The sequence below is a fragment of the Ipomoea triloba genome, chromosome 12 (assembly GCF_003576645.1).
Source record: "Ipomoea triloba cultivar NCNSP0323 chromosome 12, ASM357664v1".
In the NCBI taxonomy this organism is placed as follows: Eukaryota; Viridiplantae; Streptophyta; class Magnoliopsida; order Solanales; family Convolvulaceae; genus Ipomoea; species Ipomoea triloba.
Window position 1 is genome coordinate 20414833 of NC_044927.1, and position 22093 is coordinate 20436925.

At 31.5% G+C, this 22093-nt stretch overlaps 1 protein-coding gene across 4 annotated transcripts; it reads right to left on the minus strand.

Annotated features, from left to right (window-relative positions):
- Window positions 1-9183: 9183 nt before the first annotated feature.
- LOC115999660 (phosphoribosylaminoimidazole carboxylase, chloroplastic-like) lies at window positions 9184-17009 on the minus strand. Of its 4 annotated transcripts, none has more exons than XM_031239508.1 (18): window positions 16705-17008; window positions 14863-14972; window positions 14341-14619; window positions 13779-13994; window positions 13579-13690; window positions 13351-13413; window positions 13102-13240; window positions 12407-12462; window positions 12201-12274; window positions 11889-12036; window positions 11590-11763; window positions 11138-11225; window positions 10881-11003; window positions 10459-10556; window positions 10215-10332; window positions 10027-10121; window positions 9748-9854; window positions 9184-9662 (listed from the first exon to the last, which is right to left on the minus strand). In XM_031239508.1, exons 3-18 carry the CDS (start codon window positions 14583-14585, stop codon window positions 9569-9571), a joined length of 1950 nt encoding a protein of 649 aa, XP_031095368.1. In that variant the 5' UTR covers window positions 14586-14619; window positions 14863-14972; window positions 16705-17008; the 3' UTR covers window positions 9184-9568. The 4 variants fall into 4 exon arrangements, 3 of the variants coding, with proteins under 3 accessions (XP_031095368.1, XP_031095369.1, XP_031095371.1); XM_031239509.1 differs by having other exon boundaries at window positions 14826-14972; XM_031239511.1 differs by lacking the exon at window positions 14863-14972.
- Window positions 17010-22093: the final 5084 nt, after the last annotated feature.

Sequence of the window (22093 nt, forward strand, 5' to 3'; positions counted from 1 at the left end):
TTCCAGTGTTTGGTTGCATTCTGGAAAACTGTCTTTGTGTGTTTGGTTCATTTTCCGGAAAATGGATAGAAATGTATAATTATATATTTTTATTATTTTATTTATAATAGTAAAATATTTATAATAATATTAAAAATAATATTAATAATTTATAATAATAATAAATTTAAAAAACAAAAAACAAAAAAAAAACAAACCCCCCCCACCCCCCGTTCCGCGCGGAAACCAGATCTGGTTTCCGCCAGAGCTCTGGTTCCTCGCCGGGAACCAGAGCAATCTGGTTCCCGGCGGGGTGTGCTCTGGTTCCCGCCGGAAACGTTGTTGTTTGTGCGTTGTGTAATCGGCGGAAAATGACTTCCGCCCAAATTTGGCGGAAGTCATTTTCCGCCATATGGGGTTGATTTCCGTTGACTAGGTTTTCCATGGGTTGCCAAACACTCAAAGCCCGGAAAATGATTTCCAGAAATCATTTTCCGGACTTCCAAACATACCCTTAAATCAAAATGGAGAGTATTCTTCATCAATGCAAATAACTTCCTTATATATATTACTTATGTTTTTTAAATTTTATTTCTGTTTTTTTCTTTGGTAAAAAAGATATTATATAATGTATATATATATTTTTATTTTGTTTATGTATTGTGTAATGTTTCTTTTTTCTTTTTTTTTATTTTTTGAGAAGTGTAATGTTTCTATTAGTTTTTTAATTTTATTTTCTGCAAATTTTCTATTAGTTATATGTATGTGACTTGTTTAACTTCTTATTGTGAGAATAAGTATTGTAAGTATTATATTTGGATAATATCAGTTCGTAAATTTTAATAATGTGGCTATATATGTATGTATTGAATAGCTTTTAATTCTAGCTTCTCTAATACTCCGCATTTGATTTAAAATAACATAGATATTGGCCCAATTTGGTAAATAATCAGCATATCAGTTAATTTTGGCCTATTTGACCACTATTAGTTGTTTGGTTAATAAGCTTTTTGTAACTCGAAAATACTAAAATTCAAAAGGCTACTCAAAGTAGCCTATTCAATTAGCTTTTTGAGAAAAAAATTATACCAAACAGCTATCAGCTAACAGCTAATCTATCAAACAACTTTTTACAATCAACTAATGTTATCAACTAATCATACCTTCTAACCCAAACAGCTAACCCAATCAACTAACAGCCATTTACCAAACAGGGTCATTGTTAGGAGTGAGCATACCCAACCCACCCGAAGAAACCCGCCCGACCCGTACCCGTTTTATGCCATTCCGACCCGGCTGCAATCCGAAAAGTGAAACCCAACCCACATCATCTCTAATCACGGATATAATGTATCGGGTTGGGGCATGCATTTTCGGGCCCGACCCGCCCGAAAATCTGAATTTATAAAGGGTTAGGGTTACCTAATGAGCTAAATGGTGTCATGTGCATTCGTATATATATATATATATGTGTGTGTGTGTGTGTGTGTGTGTGTGTTTAGGGTTTTGGTCAGTAGAAGCCTCTCATTTGTGAATGCGCTGCCATCCGCCCCTCTTGGCTCTTGCCCTCCCTCATTCCCTCAAATCTCAATCCTTTTGCAGTGGCGCAGTCGATCGCTCTGAATCCTCTCAACCTCTCATCCACCTCAATCCTCCACAGTCCACACCTCTGTTCCTCTCCATTTCTCTTTTTTCTTATCTCTTAACCGCTTATTCTCTTCTCCATTTGAGACGGCCTGTTAGCCTGTGATTCTGTGAATCTGTTCTGTTATCCGGTGGTCCGGTAGTTCTTCGATGAATCTATTCTATTATCCGGTTGTTTGGTGGTTCTCCGGTGAATCTGTTCTATTATGTGGTGGTGCATTCCTGGTGGAAGCCATAGCGAGTGACGACAGTGATTGGTGACCTGGACAACTGGTGACTGCTATTAGAGGTTTGAACTGTTGAACTATTGAAGACCTGAGTTCTCCGGGTATTTTTGAGAGAAAAGAAGTAATTTTCTAAACCCTAGTTTTATATTTGTAATGTGCTATACTATGCGTCTGTGCTCTACTACTTAATGGTGAATTTTTTGTTATTTCCAGTGTTGAAAAATGAAGTCTGTGATTTTATATGATTATATGAGTATTTCTGTAATCTGTTGGTGGAAGCAGTCTGCTAATCTGCTATATTGAGCTATTTATGCATCATTTCCAGTGATGAAAAATGAAGTCCCTAATTTTATATGATTATATGAGTATTTCTATAATCTGATGGTGGAAGCAAGCAATCTGCTAATCTGCAAATTTCTGTAATTTGTTGGTCGAAGAAGTCCATGTCTCGTTGATTTTATATGTTATATGATTATATGCTTTTGAAATTTGCATATTGGTGGAAGGCTAGAAACCCCTATTTTAAAAATCCATATAATGATGAATTTTATGAGTTCCTGAATATGGATTTGTTTGTATCATAAATGCGGATTTGGTGGAAGCCCCTATTCTGAAATTCATATAATGATGAACTATATAAGTTCCTGAATATGGATTTATTTGTATAATAATGTGTATCATAAATGCTTGAGTATTGACTATCGGAAATTCTTTTATATGTATCCTACTATGTATGTGTACTGATTGTTTTCCATTTGTTTAGATGGAAAATATCAGTATGCCTACCTTGTCTTGTGGTCACCCTTCCAATTCTTTAAATGATGGTTCTACAGTGGTGGAAGCCCAAACTGTTGATACTCAACAGAATGTGCAACCTCCTCCTACAGTTCCTACAAAGAAAAGGAAGCAGGTAGATGCAAGATCCAGAGTTTGGGATCATTTCGAAAGAATTTCTGATAGTAACGGTGTTACAATAAAAGGAAAGTGTATATATTGTGCCAAGATTTATCAATGTGAATCAAAAAAGCATGGCACTTCATCCTTAAGGAATCACATGCTAAGCTATATGAAAAACCCTCACTCCAAAGATACTAGGCAGTCACTACTCACCTTTCAAGCTATAACTACCTCTAATGCATCTCAATCTACTATGGGAGAGTTGGGCACATGGGTTTTCAATCAAGAATCTATTAGGATGGCCCTAGTAGAAATGATAATTACAGATGAACTTCCATTTAGGTTTGTGGAGGGACTAGGGTTCAAGAGGTTTATTGCAATTGCTTGTCCTAGGTTTATAGTTTCATCTAGACGGACTATAAGTAGGGATATCCTTGTGGTGTATGAAGAACAAAGACTGAAATTAAAGGCCTTTTTAAGAGGAAACTGTCAAAGGGTTAGTATTACAACTGATTCTTGGACATCTATTCAACAAATTAACTACATGGTAGTGACTGCACACTTTATAGATGAGGAGTGGAAGCTTCATAAAAAATATCATTTCATTTGTCCCTGTTACATCACATAAAGGTGAATATCTTGCTAAAGCCTTAGAAACATCTTTGTTAGAGTGGGGGCTTAAGAATGTCTTTAGCATTACAGTAAACAATGCTTCATCTAATGACCCTGCAATGGGATTTTTGAAAAAGAAATTGTTATGTTGGGAAATAATATTCATATGAGGTGCATTGCTCATATTCTGAACTTGGTAGTGCAAGATGGGCTGAAAGAATGTGATATTTCTGTTAAAAGGGTCAGGGATGTTGTGAGATATGTTAGAAATTCACCTTTCTTTACTACTTCATTCAACGAGCTATGGTTTTTTACGGTTGACTTATTGTTCAATCATGCAATCCTTTTCGAAAAGCTGTGCACGCTTTACGCCTGAAGAAATTTGTGAGCGTAAAAGAAATAAAAATAAACAATCATGGAAACAACGGTCATCACAACAACAAATTCCAAATGAAATGCAATGTTTAAACCCTCAGAACGCGTCTGAACAACCACCACGTCCTTCGCCTTTGCCATATAATACAGGTGTTGAACGACTAATCAATAGTGACAATGACTTTATAAATGTTTATCTACCCTGTACTAATTGTTGTCACTCTTTTTTTCTTTTTTTTTTTTTGCCATGTTCATTGTACGGTGACATTATTCATGCGTGTATATGTCATTTGGGACAATGCGCACATAAATTCACCAATTTTAATCCTTTGCTTATAAATTCACATATATTCTATACACAATGAATGATGAACGCCATGTCATATATTCTATAAATTCACCAATTAAGAAGGAAATCACGCACCTTAAGCACAAAACAAACGCACCTTAAGCACAGAACTTACGCACCTTAAGTTCCCAACTGCACGCACCTAAAGCACAAACGCCACGCATCTAAAGAAGGAACACGGCTCACCTTAAGCACAAGACCTACGTACCTTAGGCACAAACCTTATGCACTTAAAGCACAAAACTTGCGCACCTTAAGTTCCCAACGCCACGCATCTAAAGCACAAACATCACGCACCTAAAAAAGGAATATGACACACCTTAAGCACAAGACTTACGCACCTTAACCACAAAACCTATGCACCTTAAGTTTGCCCCATATGGAAAATTACCAAATTGCAATCACGTTTTTTTTTAACGTGCAGTCAATGCGGCCGCACCACTATGTATACAAATATACACCACTCAATGTTAGAAAATACACCACACAAATGTGCATCATTAGGTAAGCATCATCAAAAAACACACTATGTATGTAAATATACACCACACAGTGTTAGCAAATGCATCATTAAGGACATGGGAGTTATGGTGCATTATTTTGGGTGTGTGGTGTATTTTATGGTATTTTTAATGTATTTTCATTGTGGTTCGTTTTCTAACATTGAGTGGTGCATTTTCTAGCATTGAGTAGTGTGAACTGCACCGACCGCACGGAAAGGCGCAATCACATTTGAACAGATTTATATATATATATATATATATATATATATATATATATATATATATATATATATATATATATATATATATGTATAAGTACATAATATGCGTATATTTTAAAAAATGCTTAAATAGCTTGGATGGCAACATACTTAAATTTCAATGTTCCTATTGACTTTATGACAAAAAAAATCTGGAAAACTCTTACTTGTTGCAGTTACTAGTTTTATACACACATTGCGCAAATATTTGAAAGTTACTAGTTTTATACGCACATTGCGCAAATATTTGAAAGTATATTATATAGAGAAGTTTAGGTTAATATTTGAAAGTATATTATATAGAGAAGTTTAGGTTAATTGAATGTCGAATTTTTTTATTTAAATATCTAACTCAAAGTATATGAATCCAAGATAATATAGAAAATTCATTATAATTATTACTAAAATAAATGTTTGCAACCTTGTAAAATCGATAGTCTAAATATTTGGTCTAAAAATGATAGTCTAAATAAATACTACTTTTCATTTGAATTTTTCTTAGTGTTCTTAATTTTCTTTTGAGTAACATTGTCATTGTCTTTATCTTTACTATTTGTTCTCTTCCTTTTTGTTGGTAGTGTGTTATTTGCAATACGGTTATTGTTGGTAGCATAGATGACAACGTCATGCAATGAGATTATGATATAGGAGCTATGGACTTTCCTTTAGGTGTTCTGCTTGGGGTTCATTTGGTTCAACCATTATTGTTCAATGAGTTATTGTGGATAAAGAAATCTCTAGTTTAAGAAAAAAAGATTAAATAAATTAATAAAAATTTGAAAATTTAAAATATTATATATTCCAAAGATATTAAAAGGTAGTTTATTGCTTCAATTTGCTGGGTAATGGGTTATTTGAGTACTTTTATTGTCAACAAATTCCCCAAGTAGTTAATATGATTGGCTTCAAACTATTCTTTTTTTTTCTCATGGTATTAAAGAAATACATATGTATCATTTTTTGGTGTAACTACTAATTTATTTAATTCAATAAGAGTAAAATAGAGCGATTCCGCTTCAATTTGTTGGATTATTTGAGTACTATCTTTGTCAACCAATCCCCAAGTAGTTAATATAATTAGCTTCAAATTATTTTAAATTTTTTTCCATCGTATTAATAACATACTTGGTAAATAAATATATAACATTATTTTGTACTATAATTTTGATATTTAATTACAAGATATTGTAAAAATAAGATAATGGACAATATAATGAATATCAATTGATAATTTTGAATGTAAAGAATCTTTGCATGAGAGAAAATAAAGACAATATAACTAATGAAATTATTTCTCTTATTTAATATAATTTTTTGATAATGAATAATTTTTTCAAATAAAAGTATTGTAGACACATAATTCTAAATTAAAGAAATACATATGTATCATTTTTTGTTGTATCTACTAATTTATTTAATTTAATAAGAATAAATAGAGTGAGAAACTTAATTATGTCAAATTTAATTGAGATGAGGTTCGAACCTAAGATCTTTCTTATAGAAATTAATGGGTAAGTTAAAAGTTAACGGAATATTAACGGAGAAGAGAATATTTAACGGAAAACTTAACTCATAATCATAAAAGTAAGGTTAAATTAGGTAATCTCTATTTATAATATTAATTTGAATTATCTTAACCATCTATTTGATTAAATAATTCATCTGAACCATCAATTTGATTAAATAATTTGACCATCATTTTTTTTACCCATTTTAGGCTTAACTCTCTTTGGCTCTTATTAGTATAGTAGATTTTCTAATGTATTTTTTTTTTAAATACTGAAATTCCTCAACTCTCACTTTTTTGCTCATTTTCTAATGTATTTTTATAAAAATCATTTTTAATATATATTTTTTGTCCTTAATAGTATTTTTAATGTAGTTTTCAAATATATAAATTTCTATATACTAATACTAAACATATTATGAAAATTTGAATTAAAAATAACTTTAATCAAGTCATGTTAACCAAACATGACATGTAAAATACGACGGTGGAGGTTATATGATATATTTTGAGATTCAATTATGAAAAAAAAATTAAAAGATAATTTAGTAATTTACTTCATACTTTTTTTAATGAATATCTAATCAATGTAGTATATAAGCTTCTATAATGTGTCATCGTAGTAAAATTAATCTAAAAAAGTTTAATTTGAAAATGATCTAGCTAAAAGAAAAGAATTTTATAAAAATCATATAAATATAGAAGATGTGTAATTTATAATATGCTTTCTATTCGAACTATTTTATCTAAGTAATTATATTTAATATTTTTTTATGAATATTTTTATCACGCTTTGAAATATTTTAATTTATTATATATTATGATAACAATGCTATTTCTTATGAGTTTACTCGATTTTAAATTATTTAATTATTTTTATAAACTATAATTATTTAGTTATGAAGGCATTTATACGATTATTTATTATTTTACATTTAGGAAAGCACCAAAAAAAAATTTCATGATTATTATTGTGTATATAAAATTGTTAAAAACTTGTTAATCTTATTTAAAGTTATTGATTGGTATTAGTATATTTTTCCTTATTTAGGGTGGTGTTTGGTTCATGGGTTTAGACACTAGGAATTGGAATCAAAATCACAGTTAGTGTTTGGTTGACAACTTTTTAAAAACACAGCTATGAGTTTTGGTTACCCCTTCAATAAAAAAATTACATTTTCTAATTATAAAGGAGTATCATTACATCTTATTGGATGTTATTATATTCGGTGCCTTGAATTTTTATTTTTTTTTTCATATTTTTAAATATTTATTCCATTATAGGGTCATAGACAACCAAACATCAATATTGGTAATCATTCGAATTCCATCCTACTACTAAACATGCAAAATACGTTCACCAATACTCATTACCATTACCAAGTATTTGATTCCCATTTCGATTTCGATTCACATGTGCGAACCAAACACACCCTTAATTTAAATTTTAGGTATGAAATATATATTAACCAGGGCCTATTTTTTTATCGCGCCCCGGGCCTATATATATATATATATATACACACACGATAAACTTTTCCCATAAAAAGTATATTTAGTTCAACTCTTTAAAATTTTTAAAAAAAATTATCCCATGTTTATATGTCTACACTCTCTTGAAGAATTGGTGAATATTGTGGACAGTTACATTTTGCTAGCTAATGAGAAAACTTATCACTATTACTTTAAAATATGTACTAGATAAATTCTATTTATATGTAATAATCCGCATGTTACACAATAATAAAGCATACTAAAAAATTTGAGCAAATACTAATTTTGGTCCCATGACTATTAGCAAAATGACAATTTTGGTCCACATGTTTAATTTCTACCAATTTTGGTCCCACGACTACTGTTTTAGTGCAAAAATTTATCGCGCCGGTCACCCATCCGTTTCAAACGTGCCGAAATCTAAAATGTTTGAAGGTATTTTCGTCCTTTTCAACTCAATATCCCAATTTGAGCAAGAATAAAGAAATTTAAGCCCTAAGATCGATCACAATTCACAATTCTCCTCCTCAAATTAAGGTAAAATGAGGAGGAAAATTGTGAATTTTGATCAATTTTAGGACTTAAATTCATTTATTCATACTCAAATTAAGATATTAAGTTGAAAATGATAAAAATACGCTTAACAATTTTAGATTTTTGCACATTTTAAACGGATTTGTGACCGGCGCGATAAATTTTGGCACTAAAACAATAGCCGTGGGACCAAAATTGGTAGAAATGAAACATGTGAACCAAAATTGTCATTTTGCTAATAGTCTTGAGACCAAAATTGGTATTTGCTCTAAAAAATTTATATGATAAACTTGACAAAACAGGTATTGACAAAAATTAAATTCATGTCTAGAAATTATTCTGCCACTATATCTATATGGTGGTAACATTGCGGAATAAATAGTAAATAGATAAATAAAGTGATGTTTCTATTGACTTGGAAGTTTTAGGATTGAAAGGAGTAGGCGGCGCAATCAACGCCATTTTCCAGCAGCCCAATTTCAGTCAATTCTCTCAAAGTCAAATACGAGGTATGTGCTTTGTAGTTTCTCAAGCCCCTGGCACTACTGCATATATAATTCATCACACCTAAATATTATTCCCATATGTGTCTAGTTTTAATTTAATGAGGCTTGACTGAAATTATTTTAAATTTAATTTTATATAATATTAAATATTAAATTCAATATTAATATACAAAATTAGAAACTACACTAAAAGTATTATAAAAAAAAATTAAAAAGAAATAAAAAATAAACAAAAAAGAAAAAGTTAGTTTGACCATTGAATAGTAAGTAACACAAATAAAATGGAACAAAGGGAGTAACATATTATAATCTAACACGTTATTGATAAAACTTGTATAATTATTTAGTTAGTACATGCAAAGTTTTGCCTTCTCAAGTGGATTTCAATTTTTCCATTATTTCTCGAGAGAAAATGAGATATCTGTTCATCAAGTATATATATGTAACATGTTTGAATCAAATGGAGATAAAACCCCACTTCAGACAGGAATCAAATCAATGGGTTTTAAGTGGGAATGGGATTGGTTGTGGTTCCCTACTCCTAAACCCATGAAAATGCCCCCAAGGTTTTTTTCCATGTTTCCTAACTATCAGGACCTATTTTGAAAGGCATCTCTTTTGGCCTTCTGTGATCCTCATAATTGAATCTGTGGTATAATATTTGGAGTTGTTGAATCTGCGCTAAGAATTTAGGTACTCTTCCCAGCCGCCTTTTTCCAGCCTCTCTGCTTTGACCAAGACCTCGTCTCGTCTGTCTTCTTGATATTGAGCCATTCTGCAAAACAATGAATGGCTCGTTAGAGCTGGGAGTTTTTATATTTTCAGAGAAGGGTTAGTTGGCGGACAGAGGCAACCCTGACCTTGCTTGCAGGCTCGTGTCGCTGATCCCTAATAATCTCACTGCCAGCAGACCTGCATTTGTTGCATTGTTTATGGCTACGGTTGCAACTGGGACACCTCTTGGCATCTGTGTAAGATCAGACAACTACGATTAGAAATCTCCTTTCTTCTTCGAGATACTGTAGTGTCAGAAACATTTCACATGGAAGAAAATGAAGAAAGAAACCAATATTTTATCTTTGCTCAGACCACCCTACCACTAATATTTCACTTTAAAAGTTGCAGAGAATTTGTAATACCTGAACAATGGATAATAGAGAGTCCATTCCATCTAGAGCAGAAGCTCGTACTGGAACTCCAATAACTGGTAATGGAGTCAATGCAGCAACCATGCCTAGTCGTCATAAATTCAAAAAGTTCATAGAGTGTTTGTAGAAAATACATACCATAGCAAGTCATTAAGCATTACTGGTAGTCGAGTACTGACCAGGCAAGTGGGCTGCACCCCCAGCACCAGCAATTATTACCTGGATGCCTCGTTCTACAGCAGACAGAGCATAGGAATACATCGTTTCAGGGGTCCGATGGGCGGATACTATTTTTACCTGCAATTCATGTTTTGTTTAATTAAGTCATATTATGGCTTCATGGAAGCCATGATTTTAAAAAAAAAAAATGGAGTTGATGAACTTAAAACAAGGCAAGGTAATGTAATGATTTATGGAGATAACCTCAGTAGGCACATCAAACTCTCTCAATATCTTAGCAGCATCCTTCATAACAGGAAGATCTGAATCAGACCCCATTATGATTCCAACACGTGGTGCAACTGTATATTGAATGAAGTAAACTAGTAAATCAATATAGTCATACAGAAATAAGCATGGACGGGGTTAACCCCAGCCAAGATGGCTAAGGATACAAACTTGTAACCACAAGGTCATGAGTTCGAGTCTCAGCTTTCTTGGTTTGAGGTTTACCTCCTAGTGGTCCTTTGCCGGCTAGGGTCACAAGGCGGGGTTCCTCGGGTACTGGCTGCGAGTTTCCCTAGTCACCCCAGAAATAAGCATGGACAACTAGAGGTTTGACTAACAAGAGTCAAGAGGAAACCATTTCATGAAAGGCACAGCAGAAGGCGCAAGGAATAACATACCAGATCCAGAAGGCTGGCTATCCATGATATTTTCTCTGAGTGCAGATCTTAGCCGTGCTTCCACAATGCCCATTGAGGGTCCAACGAAAGTAATGTGACCCACCTTTCTTTGTTTTCGCATTTCTACATATATTATAATCATTCAGTTCTGATTCCCTTTCACTCGATCTTTCTTTTGGTAAATAACATGTGGATGCCTGCCATATAGGAAAAGAATAGAAATTGCAACAAAAGGTATCACTGTTCATTCAACCAACCTGGTTTGTCATACCAATGAATAGATGCTCCTGGTATTTCTAATGCCCTTCCAATAAGCTGATTAGCTAAAGCAAAGCCTGGTTCTCCCTGGATCACAAATGCAAGGTTTTACAAGCACAAACTCATTCTTTTAAACAAATAGTAACAAATACTAGCAATGTTTTTTTTCCCTTCAATATATGCTAAGGAAAATAGTAGAACAAGTTTATAATGTGTAGACTCATGTTTTTAATTTTTATACTTATTAACAATACCAAGAAACTTGTACACGTTGAACCTTAAAAACTCTCACGTTTCATTCATCATCTATGTACAAAATGCACACCTATGACTCTGAGCATGCATGCACATGGTAAGCCACAGTATTGAATATTTTGATGAAAGGTTAAATATTGTACACCATCAAGTTAGTGATTAAAGATTATATGAAATGCCCAAAATGTAAACTAACCTCATCTTCACCTAATATATTGTACATGATGGCAGCAGGTGTTTTCATTGACGGGTCACCAAGTGGCAGCCCTACCACAGCTCGTAAGTGTTGCTCAAATTGCGAAGTAAAGCAAGACTCAATAGTATGATGTCCACTATTATGAGGTCTTGGAGCCACTTCATTAAGTAAAATCTGTGTAAGAGAATGTATATATAGAGGGTTGTCATGTTTCGAGATTGTGAAAAGTTGTATATGGCATTCCCGGCCTTTTAAATGCGAAAAGATATTAATAATAAACACATTAGCAACTAACCAACCTGATCATCATCTGTCAAAAACAGCTCAACAGCAAAAACACCAGCACCTGCTAATGAACCAACAGCTTTGCATGCAACATCAGTTGCAAGTTTCATAACCTTCCATGACACATTAGCTGGTGACTTCACAATGTGACAAATGTTTTCCCTGTGGATACTAAAAATTATTAGGAATACGGAAAGCTAAATGCTTTTCGTAGCATTGCCAAACAAGAAAAAGATTACAGAATTCTAATCTATGAGAAGCACGTGTTCAACATGAAAACGAATAATAGTAAAAGTTGATCAGGCAACAAATAAATATAATCTTGCCTATGAATTGTCTCAACAACGGGATAACAAAGGATAGAGCCATCCCTTCCTCTGGCCACAATGACAGAAAGCTCCTAAAATAAGACAAAGTGTTAATAAATACATCTCCTTTCAAAGCAAAAGCTTCAGAAAAGACCTTTAAGGTATTACGAGATTTACAAATTCAATAAACAAGAATTGCAAAGTGGACCATAACACATACTAACCTTCACAAATGGGGCCCACTTTTCAACATATAAACCCCGATCACATCCTCCAAGAGCTGCAAAGTGGTATTAATTTATACTTTTTTATTAAACAGTAAGCGTTGAAGCATGCATTCCACCTCAAGTAGCATCTTAAGCTATTAGTGAGGAATTGGGATACAGATTATTTTATATTTAATCATCAACGATGGGCTTCAAGAAATACTCCATAAACAAAGTAAATAAAAAATAAAAATAATAATAATAATAAAATAAACCATCATTCCCATGCTCATGCAGTCATGCACACATGACACATACTCATGTTAAATATACACACTGATGCATATGGAAAAAACAAATGATAGAGACCAACAATGAAAATATGTTTACTTTGGAGCCCACAATTCCCACCAAAAAAAAAAAAAATCATTGTAGGATTAAACAAATGATGCACTTTTGTCTGACTCTTATGTCCCAAATCTCTACTAGAATATATTGAGCACTTAAACCCCACCCCCAACTTTTCTAATTTAAGAGGTTTGCTTTTCCTTTCTATTCCCCTCATATTTTAATTTTTCTTATGTTAATAAAAGCCATAGAACAAAGACAACAATTAAATTGATGACTAAAGTGTTTACTAAAGGTCTTGTATTTGCAAAAGTCAAGGTAATTTAATTAACTGTTGTTTATATTATAAGTTGATAGTATATTACCATTTACTGCAGAAGAAAGATCTTCTTCACTTTTAGCTACAGCATTGCCACGCCCATCATAGGCAAGCCTCCTGCTCTTGACCATAAGTGGATAGCCAAAGAGGTCACCTGCTCTTTTAGCACTTTCAAGATTATCTATCTGTCTTACCCAAATATCGAAGTGATCAAATGTTAGTATTATTCATTCCATTTGGGTGTGATTATTACTAGAAAACATAGCAAATTTAGTGGAATTATCATCATCCCCACCTGCATAAACTTAGGAAGCGGAATGGCAGATTTAGAAAAGTGGACCTTTTGAAGATATTTGTCCTGTTATAGAAGAAAACAATGATGTGCAAGTCAGAATAGAACCACTAAAGTCAAGGCTGCAGTAAGCCAAAACTAGGTGTTACTTGTTTGAAATATAAAATAGAATACATGTGCATACAGACTCATGTTACTTATTTGCGCACAATCCCATATCTAGAGAAAAACCTGGATTATCCGGATTGTTGAGGCTTTAGGCTCACAGTCCACCCCTTGCTGCTCCAACTTTTCAATTGTGGCAGCATCAACATGCTCAATCTCAATCGTCAACACATCACACCTAACTCAAAACCCAAATTCATTAGTAAGAAACCAAAAGAAAGAGTAAATTCAATATACCCACAAAGCACAAATGGTGCAAATCAAACCTTTTTCCAAATTCTTCAACAGTGGCACTATCATCATAGCTTCCAACCACATGATGATGAGCCAACAAACTTGCAGGACAATCCTTCATTGGGTCCAAGACAATAACTTTGATGGCCATCTCCGATGCTGCTTGACACAACATACGGCCAAGTTGTCCTCCTCCCAGAACCCCAACAACCATTTCAGATACTCCATGAATGGGTGAAACAGAGCTCCTACGTTTAGTAACATAACCAGAAACATTTAAAAAAACGCAATCAAAACTGCTCTTTCTGAAGTAAATCATGCAGCACAACTCACACTTTACAATTCACTAATTCATTATAAGCATAGTTCTTAAGGAACAAAACAGCAAAAGCAAAACATAACATCATCAGGAGATAATAGTGGAGAGGAGGCTACGGCATTAGGAAACTTAAGTAAAAAATCTTGACTTTATAATTCAATAAACCTCAAAAGGAAACGCCTTTATTCATGAATTCATTTAAGACATTTTTAAGCATCACACCTAAAACCATTAATAAAAATCAAGTTTCTAGAACTAGCGTTGGGAAGCAATACCTGTCCGGTGCCGGCGTTTCTTGAGCTTTCAAAGAAGCTTTGCAGGGCAAAACGGCGGAGCTGCATTGGGCATTTTGGGAAAGCATCCAAGAAGAGGAAGAAGAAAATTGCTTGAGGATTAAGGTGCGTTGAGGCTTAGAATTAAAAACACCTCCAAAGATGGCACTTTTACAGGGAGCTGAGTTGATTCTGTGACAATGGTCGCTGCTGCAAAGTAGGGCTGCAGATTTGGTAAAGCTCTGCATCCCCTTTCACTTTCTCTTGAAAAAGAACAGAATTCTAGAAAAATGAAAATTGGAGGAGCGGTTTAGGGAAGAATGCATATTACCCAATTACTCAGTTAGAAAAGTTAGCCAACAAACTTACAAAAGGAAGTGTGTTTAAGATAATAAGATGGCACACACCACACTATTGTTCAGGTTGCCCATATCATTAGCTATAACTATAATGCAAGTTCACATATTAGGTAAAATACATATGCATACCTAATTTCAATCTTTTAATTCAATTATGGTTACTAACCACTAATTATTTCAATGCATGCTTAAAAACTGCAAAGCATATAAAACTGCAGTGAGCTTTGGGATCTATTTTTTTGTGTTTCTCTGTTTTGGTTCTCATTGCATTGGCACCTGAAACCATAAAGGGAGAGTGGTCATAATAGCAACAAAACTCATACCCAAGAAAAGCTTGTAAGATATTAGCTACTGATAAAAATATGTGTAAATCCAACTTCATATTAGATAATTGGATGGGCTCATATATGTTTGGGAAGAAAAATTACGCAGTTTGAGAAATAGTTTCATTTAAATTGAGACATCAATTATTGGTCAATTAAAGTTGATTTTGAATACGATAACAGACTATAAAGTATAATTCCAAAGCTTTAAGTATTCATTTAAAGAAACAAGATGGAGAAGTATAATGGGATGAAGAGAAATAGATTGGGAAGAAAAATGGAGAAATAATTTTACAGATGGGGAACTAAGTTAATATATGTTATGCTGAGATTTTTTATACCTTAGTAAATGGTATGCAATTTTTTGATGATATAGTCTATTATATCAGTGTAACCACAAGTATGCTATTCAATTTTTAGTTGAAAAATCACACAAGTAATTTGTCATTCATGACAATTACAGTGCTTTGAAAAAATGGAACTCCAGTCATTGAGAAGAAATGCTTTGTATTTGATGGTGAGGCTACCTATGTTATAATGTGTATTTGAGAAAAAATTATCGATTTATGACAATCGCAATGAATTTAGGGCTGTAACAACAAAAATTAGGATGAATAATGAGGAAAAAACACTACTAATTTTTTTTTTAATTTATCAGTTTTGTAATTTCATTATAAATGTTCAATAATAACATTCATTATAAATGTTCAATAATAACACACTTTTTTATTCTGATCAAGTCCAAAAAAAATGTATATTAAAAAAAATAATATGAACATGTTGATGATTTAAAACTAATTAGCTTTGTTCATCATATCCCCATATCTGAGGAACAATTCAAAGCAGAGCACAAAAATGAGACGTTTAAAGGAAGCATTTGCAAACTTGCTCAAGTGGATTTTGTGTGAATAGAAGAGGAACTTTACATATTCAATACATGTTCGGTTGTTTCAAACAGTGTTTTCTTCGCAAAATCCTTGGCCTATGGATATAATCGAACATCTTCATTATTGATCAAACAGGTAATAAGATAACTATGTATGAACAATTAGGACAAGGTAAAATTTAAATATACAATTAATTTATAAATGAAGCATCAACCATACAAATATTTTTTAAAAACTTGGACGTCTATTAATTTATGTAAATAAAAAATATTAAATTATCCTAATTGTAAAGAAACAAGCTGACTCAGTTGTTTTTCTTTGCATTCATTGTTAATTTAAAGTAATTACATTGTTGGTTTTTTTCCTCTTTCCATTATTAATTAATATGTATAATTTTGATTTAATTTATGATGTAAGTTAGAATAAATTTTTTCAATATAAATAGATATAAACATTTTATATAATTTTAATTTAAAAGAACAAGTAATTTATAAATGGAGATCATACTTAAAAATATTTATATCCAACAGTTTGAAGCCAAACTATTACCCAACAGTAAAAGGAAACAAATTCAAAAAGAGCTTTGGGAAGAGATTAGGGTAGCAGTAAGTCACAGAACACAAATGGAACACAAATGAGAGTAGCAGTAAGTCACAGAACACACATGCATGCAGTAACAGAACACATTAACAGTGAAATGAAGAGTAGGAACTACATTGACAGTCATTGAAAGTTAGGAGTTAATCAGACTAAGAATCAATAAATATTTCGCTTATAAGTTGTTCTGTTGAAAATTACCTTCAAAACAGAAGAGATTCGAACATCAAAGCGCTGAAGGCAGAGAGCCGCAGACGCCAAGGGCTGTGAACCGGAAACGCGGAGGCTACCGATTATTCATCGAGGGCGGAGAGGGGAATAAACCGAGCGTGGAGAGCGGAAGACGCCGAGGGCGGGTGACTGCAAACGTGAAGAGTGGGAGACAGAGAGAGACGATGAGAGATTGAGATGGGTAATAGGGGGAGACAGTGCGATGGGTGTGGGCGGCAGAGACAATTGGGGTTAGGGTTAGATCCAATAAATGTTTGTTTGGGGGTGAGGGCAACAGAGAGAGTGGGTGTTATGGTGATGTTTTTGGGTGTGTGCGTATATTTAAATATTTAATAAGATAAAGAAGGATAAAGATTATTATTTACATTTAATTTTGATTTTTAGAAACAATTACTTTGTAAAAATGTATGTTTAAATTATTTTTTGAACAATTATTAGAAGCTTAAATTTTATTATAAAGTTCAATATTTTGTATGATACAATATTTTAATTTTATTCGAATATATTATTCATTGTACATATTAAAATTATCATAATATACTTAATTATAATTGAAATAACTTTTAAAGTCAGAGATAACGTATAATGAAATATAACTTGAAAATCTTTAAAATGAATAATTGGTTTAAAATGTTATATGAAATCATCAATATCAATTTAAAATTATGTATACACACACATGCATACTATATCTATTACCCATTTGAACTTCAAATGTCTCAACTTTTTGATTTGTGGTGACTCACTAAAATTGTAATTCAACTACTCATATAAAAAATATACTCTGCAACTTTTTATATAGTTTATTATTTTTAGTAATTACCCTGTTTAAATATCAATTCATATTTTATTTATAAATATTTATGTTCATAATTTTATCATATCAAATTAACATTATTAAATAACAAAATTTTATGCCAAAGACCTTGTGGTCCAGCGGCATCCAGTGTACACTCCCATGTGGGCTTCAGACTTCAGTAGGTTCATACTACAATGTAACAGAGTCAGTATAACTCAAAAAAGATAACAAAATTTGATAAATGAATAAACCTCATATTTCTTTATTGCATATGAAATTTAATAACATTAATAGTTTTCAATAACATAGGATAATTTTAATAATCAAATGACAAAACATTATAAAATACTTAATATTTATTTAATTTATATTAAAATATAGATCTATTGTACAAGACCAAATGAAAAATGAATTATTTTTGTCGCAAAAACCTGTTTAATTGGCAAACTATTTTGTGGACTTGGCAAATCCACCTTGCAAGATGAATTCTAGAAAACGGAAAACCAAAAGTGAGTATATACCTAGCCTCTGGATTTTATTTTTTTTTTAAATTTTTTGAAAACAAATGGCCTTTGGACTCTGAAGTTGGTATTATCTGACGATCATTATTTCATGGACCATGGTATGCACATTGGCAAATTATTGTGTGGACCATGGTCAACATAGTTGTGTGGACCATTAATATAATGTACATTTTTATTATACTAAAAACACATTATTTTTATATTAAAGGTACATTATTTGATACTATATATAAAATAATGTATTTTCAGTATTTAAATGATGTACTATAAAATAATGTACTTTATGTACATTATTTTTTATTTTATTTTTTCAAAAAAATATGTACTTTTTATTTATGGTCCATACAGCTGTGTAGATCATGGTCCATGCAATAATGATTGATACACTTTTGTGTGAATCATAAATAAAAAGTACATTTTTAATATAATAAAAGTACCTATGCAATGACTCTCAACAAAAGTTAAGGACAAACATTGTCGAATTTTGAATTGATTTTAAAGAAATCAAATTTTGTCCATGATCAATTATATGCGGCTGCATCAGGACCAGACGACCTCAAAATTGTATTTTGCGATGAATCAAAAAATATTTGTATTTCTACTACTAATGTAATTTACAAATAGGTTTTTAATTAATAATATTATCTTTCTTATTCTTATTTTACAACAATACTTCATTTTAATTTATATTCTTTAATCATGATCAAATATATGTAGCAGTCTCGACAGTAGTAATCTTAGGGGATTAAAAATTTTTATATGTGAGGATAATTTACCATCTATAAAAGTACGACTAAAAATGTCGTTTACAAAGAAGTTTACAATAATGTATAATACAATTGAAATTGTAATCGTTTTTCATTAATTATTTCATATACTATTTTGCTCTTCTTTTACAGTACTTTTAATCTTTGGCCTACATTATATGTCCGTGCATCGCACGGGTGCAACTACTAGTTTAGTTTAGATTAATAATTGTTTAGAAATAATGTGTTTGGTGAAAGTTTGGTTAACTGACCAAATTGAAGAATTTTAGTTAACCACTCTTTAAGCAAAAAATTTTGGTTCAATTATCGGTTAAATAATTTGTAAATTTTTTATTAAAAATTAATTCGTTCCAAAATGGTTGGTTAAATTAATTAATTGAAGGGTATACCAAAATTTTGAATATATATATATAAATAATTAAATAATTATTGATGTTTGGACTTTATAATTTGTAATTTTATATTTGTAGTGTTGTTATGGTGTTGTGTTTGTATATTTTGTTATGGATTTATTATTATATATATTATTCAATTAAATTTTTTTTATTATAAGTAATTTTAATTAAAATATTTTTAATATATTAAAAATGTACTTTTTATTAATGGTCGACACAGCTGTGTGGACCATGATCCATGCAATAATGATTGAGGATCATAAATAAAAAGTATATTTTTAATATACTAAAAACATTGTTTTTGTACATAAAGTATATTATTTGAAAGTACATTATTTAAGTATTGAATGTACATTATTTTATAAATACTATCAAATAATGTACATTCACTACAAAAATAATGTACTTTTAGTATATTAAAAACTAGTGTTTAACCCGTGCGATGCACGGAATAAATTATATTCCCATGAATTTAAATAAAAAAATTAAAAAAACAAAACGATATTAAAATATACAATATAATAATATAGTTAGATTTTTCATATATTTGGCAGGGTATACATGACATACAAAATTAAAATTAAAATTTTGTATGATTAATATAGTGTTTAATAATGTATGATACGACGTCGGCTAATCTCTTAGCCGACGTCGTATCACACCGTCTTATAAAGTACACCCTTTAACGTCGGCTATTAGTAAATAACCGACGTTATAGGATTTTATAACATATAACGTCGGCTAAGTATTTAGCCGACGTTAATTAGCCGACGTTGTATGTGATTTCTGTAGTAGTGATCTCCGATCCTCTGCTCCCATCTCATCCTCGTCTCTGTATCCTCCTATCTCCAATCCTCCGCTCAAGTTCTCTACCTCTCATCTCCTCCATCTTCATTTCTACCGTAGCCTCCAACTTCGGTAAGTATTGCAACTCGGCAAATTAGAATTTCTCTCATCTCAGCTATGTTTGACCAGAAACTGCAATGCATCTTTTTTGTTCCAGAGTATATGTTTGGAAGCTTGTGAATAATTATTGTGATAATTTGAGTAATTCTTATTCCAACTTTAATTACATTTAGATTGAGGAATGCTGAAAGTCTGAAACAGAACCACTATGTTCACTTCTCGCTTGCCAAAAACTCCATATTGAATTTAACCCACATATATGCTCAATGATTACACATAATCTTACGTATTCTTAACATGACTCCAAGTTTTAGTCTTACAGAGAAAATCAATACTTTAAACAAAGAAAACAGAAACAACAACATCATCAGACAGATGTGGAAATAACATATATAGTCAGCAAAGCAAGAATAATATGTCATTGGATGTTCACAATATTAGATTTGTGCTAAAATAGTATTGTGTTTGATGATTAGAGTATTGATTATTCATTTGTGTTATGAAGTACTAATTTAGGGTAAAAAGTGTTAGATTTAATGCTTAAAGTATTATGTTCAATTCTTAAAGTTATGATTATTCATTTGCACCATAAAGTAGTATATTTGCACCATAAAGTATTAGATTTAATGCTTTAAGTGTTGAGTATTTATTTGTGCCATGAAGTAGTACATTTGTGGTATTAAGTATTGTGTTTGATGGTTAAAGTATTAGATGTAATGGTTAAAGTGTTGAGTATACATTTGTGCTATGAAGTACTAGTTTTAGGCTATAAAGTATTAGGTTTAATGGTCAATGTATTGACTATTTATTAATTTGTGTCTAAAAGTACTAATTTTAGGCTATACAGTATTAAACTTAATGATTAAAGTGTTGAGTATTCATTTGTGATATGAAGTAGTATATTTGCACTATAAAGTATTAGAGTTAATGGTTAAAGTGTTGAGTATTCATTTGTGTTATAAAGTACTAAGCTAGTTTTAGGTTATAAAGTATTCAATTTAATGGTTAAAGTGTTGAGTGTTCATTTGTGCTATTAGGTAGTATATTTGTGTTATTTAGTATTGTGTTTGATGGTTAAAGTCATGATCATTCATTTGTGATATAAAGTAGTATATTTGCACCATAAAGCATTAGATTTAATTCTTTAAGTGTTGAGTATTTATTTGTGTTATGAAGTAGTACATTTGTGCTATTAAGTATTGTTTTTTATGATTAAAGTATTAGATGTAATGGTTAAAGTCTTGAATATTCATTTGTGCTATAAAGTACTAGTTTTAGGCTATAAAGTATTAGATTTAATGGTTAATGTATTGACTATTCATTTGTGTTTAAAAGTAATAGTTTTAGGCTATAAAGTATTCAATTTAATGGTTAAAGTGCTGATTATTTATTTGTTATATGAAGTAGTATCTTTGCACTATAAAGTATTGTGTTTGATGATTAAAGTTATAAATATTCATTTATGTTATGAAGTAGGATATTTGCAGCTGCTGCTAGGTAATTAATGGAATGGAATAAATTGAGAATGGAAGTATTGTTGCGTTAATGTTGCTGCTGCAATGTTGATTTAACCTTAATATGAAATTCTGAAATGCTATGATAGCAGCTGCTCTTATTGAACGACAGTGGAGATATGCTAACAGTAGGTGAGTTTCATCTAAATACTGTGCTTGCTACTGGTTTGAATAATATAATGCTCTAAGATAGTGGATCTCTTTGTGGCTGAAATTGTGAATCTGGAATGGTTTCTTTAAATAATTTCTAGAATTGGAGGTCATTTGATTAGATGGGTTCAATGGTTTATATGGCTTGAATGTGCTTGAAGTTGAATGTATGTTTTGCTGCTGTTTGAGAGGCAATACAATGTGCTGCTACTGGAGAATAAAGGGCAATAATTTGCTGATAGAAGTGTTTGCAGTTTGGTTTGAAAATTCAATATTGAATTGTTTGAGATTGGGTTGTTTTTAT

What these genes read in the sequence shown, in the direction of transcription:
- LOC115999660 (XM_031239511.1), bottom strand. Translation starts at nt 14,585, where the DNA reads ATGCAGAGCTTTACCAAATCTGCAGCCCTACTTTGCAGCAGCGACCAT. An exon ending in GTTGTTGAGACAATTCATAG is followed by an intron (nt 12,037 to 12,200) that starts GCAAGATTATAT and finishes TAGTATCCACAG; the next exon opens with GGAAAACATTTGTCACATTG. An exon ending in AGTTTGATGTGCCTACTGAG is followed by an intron (nt 10,333 to 10,458) that starts GTTATCTCCATA and finishes CATGAATTGCAG; the next exon opens with GTAAAAATAGTATCCGCCCA.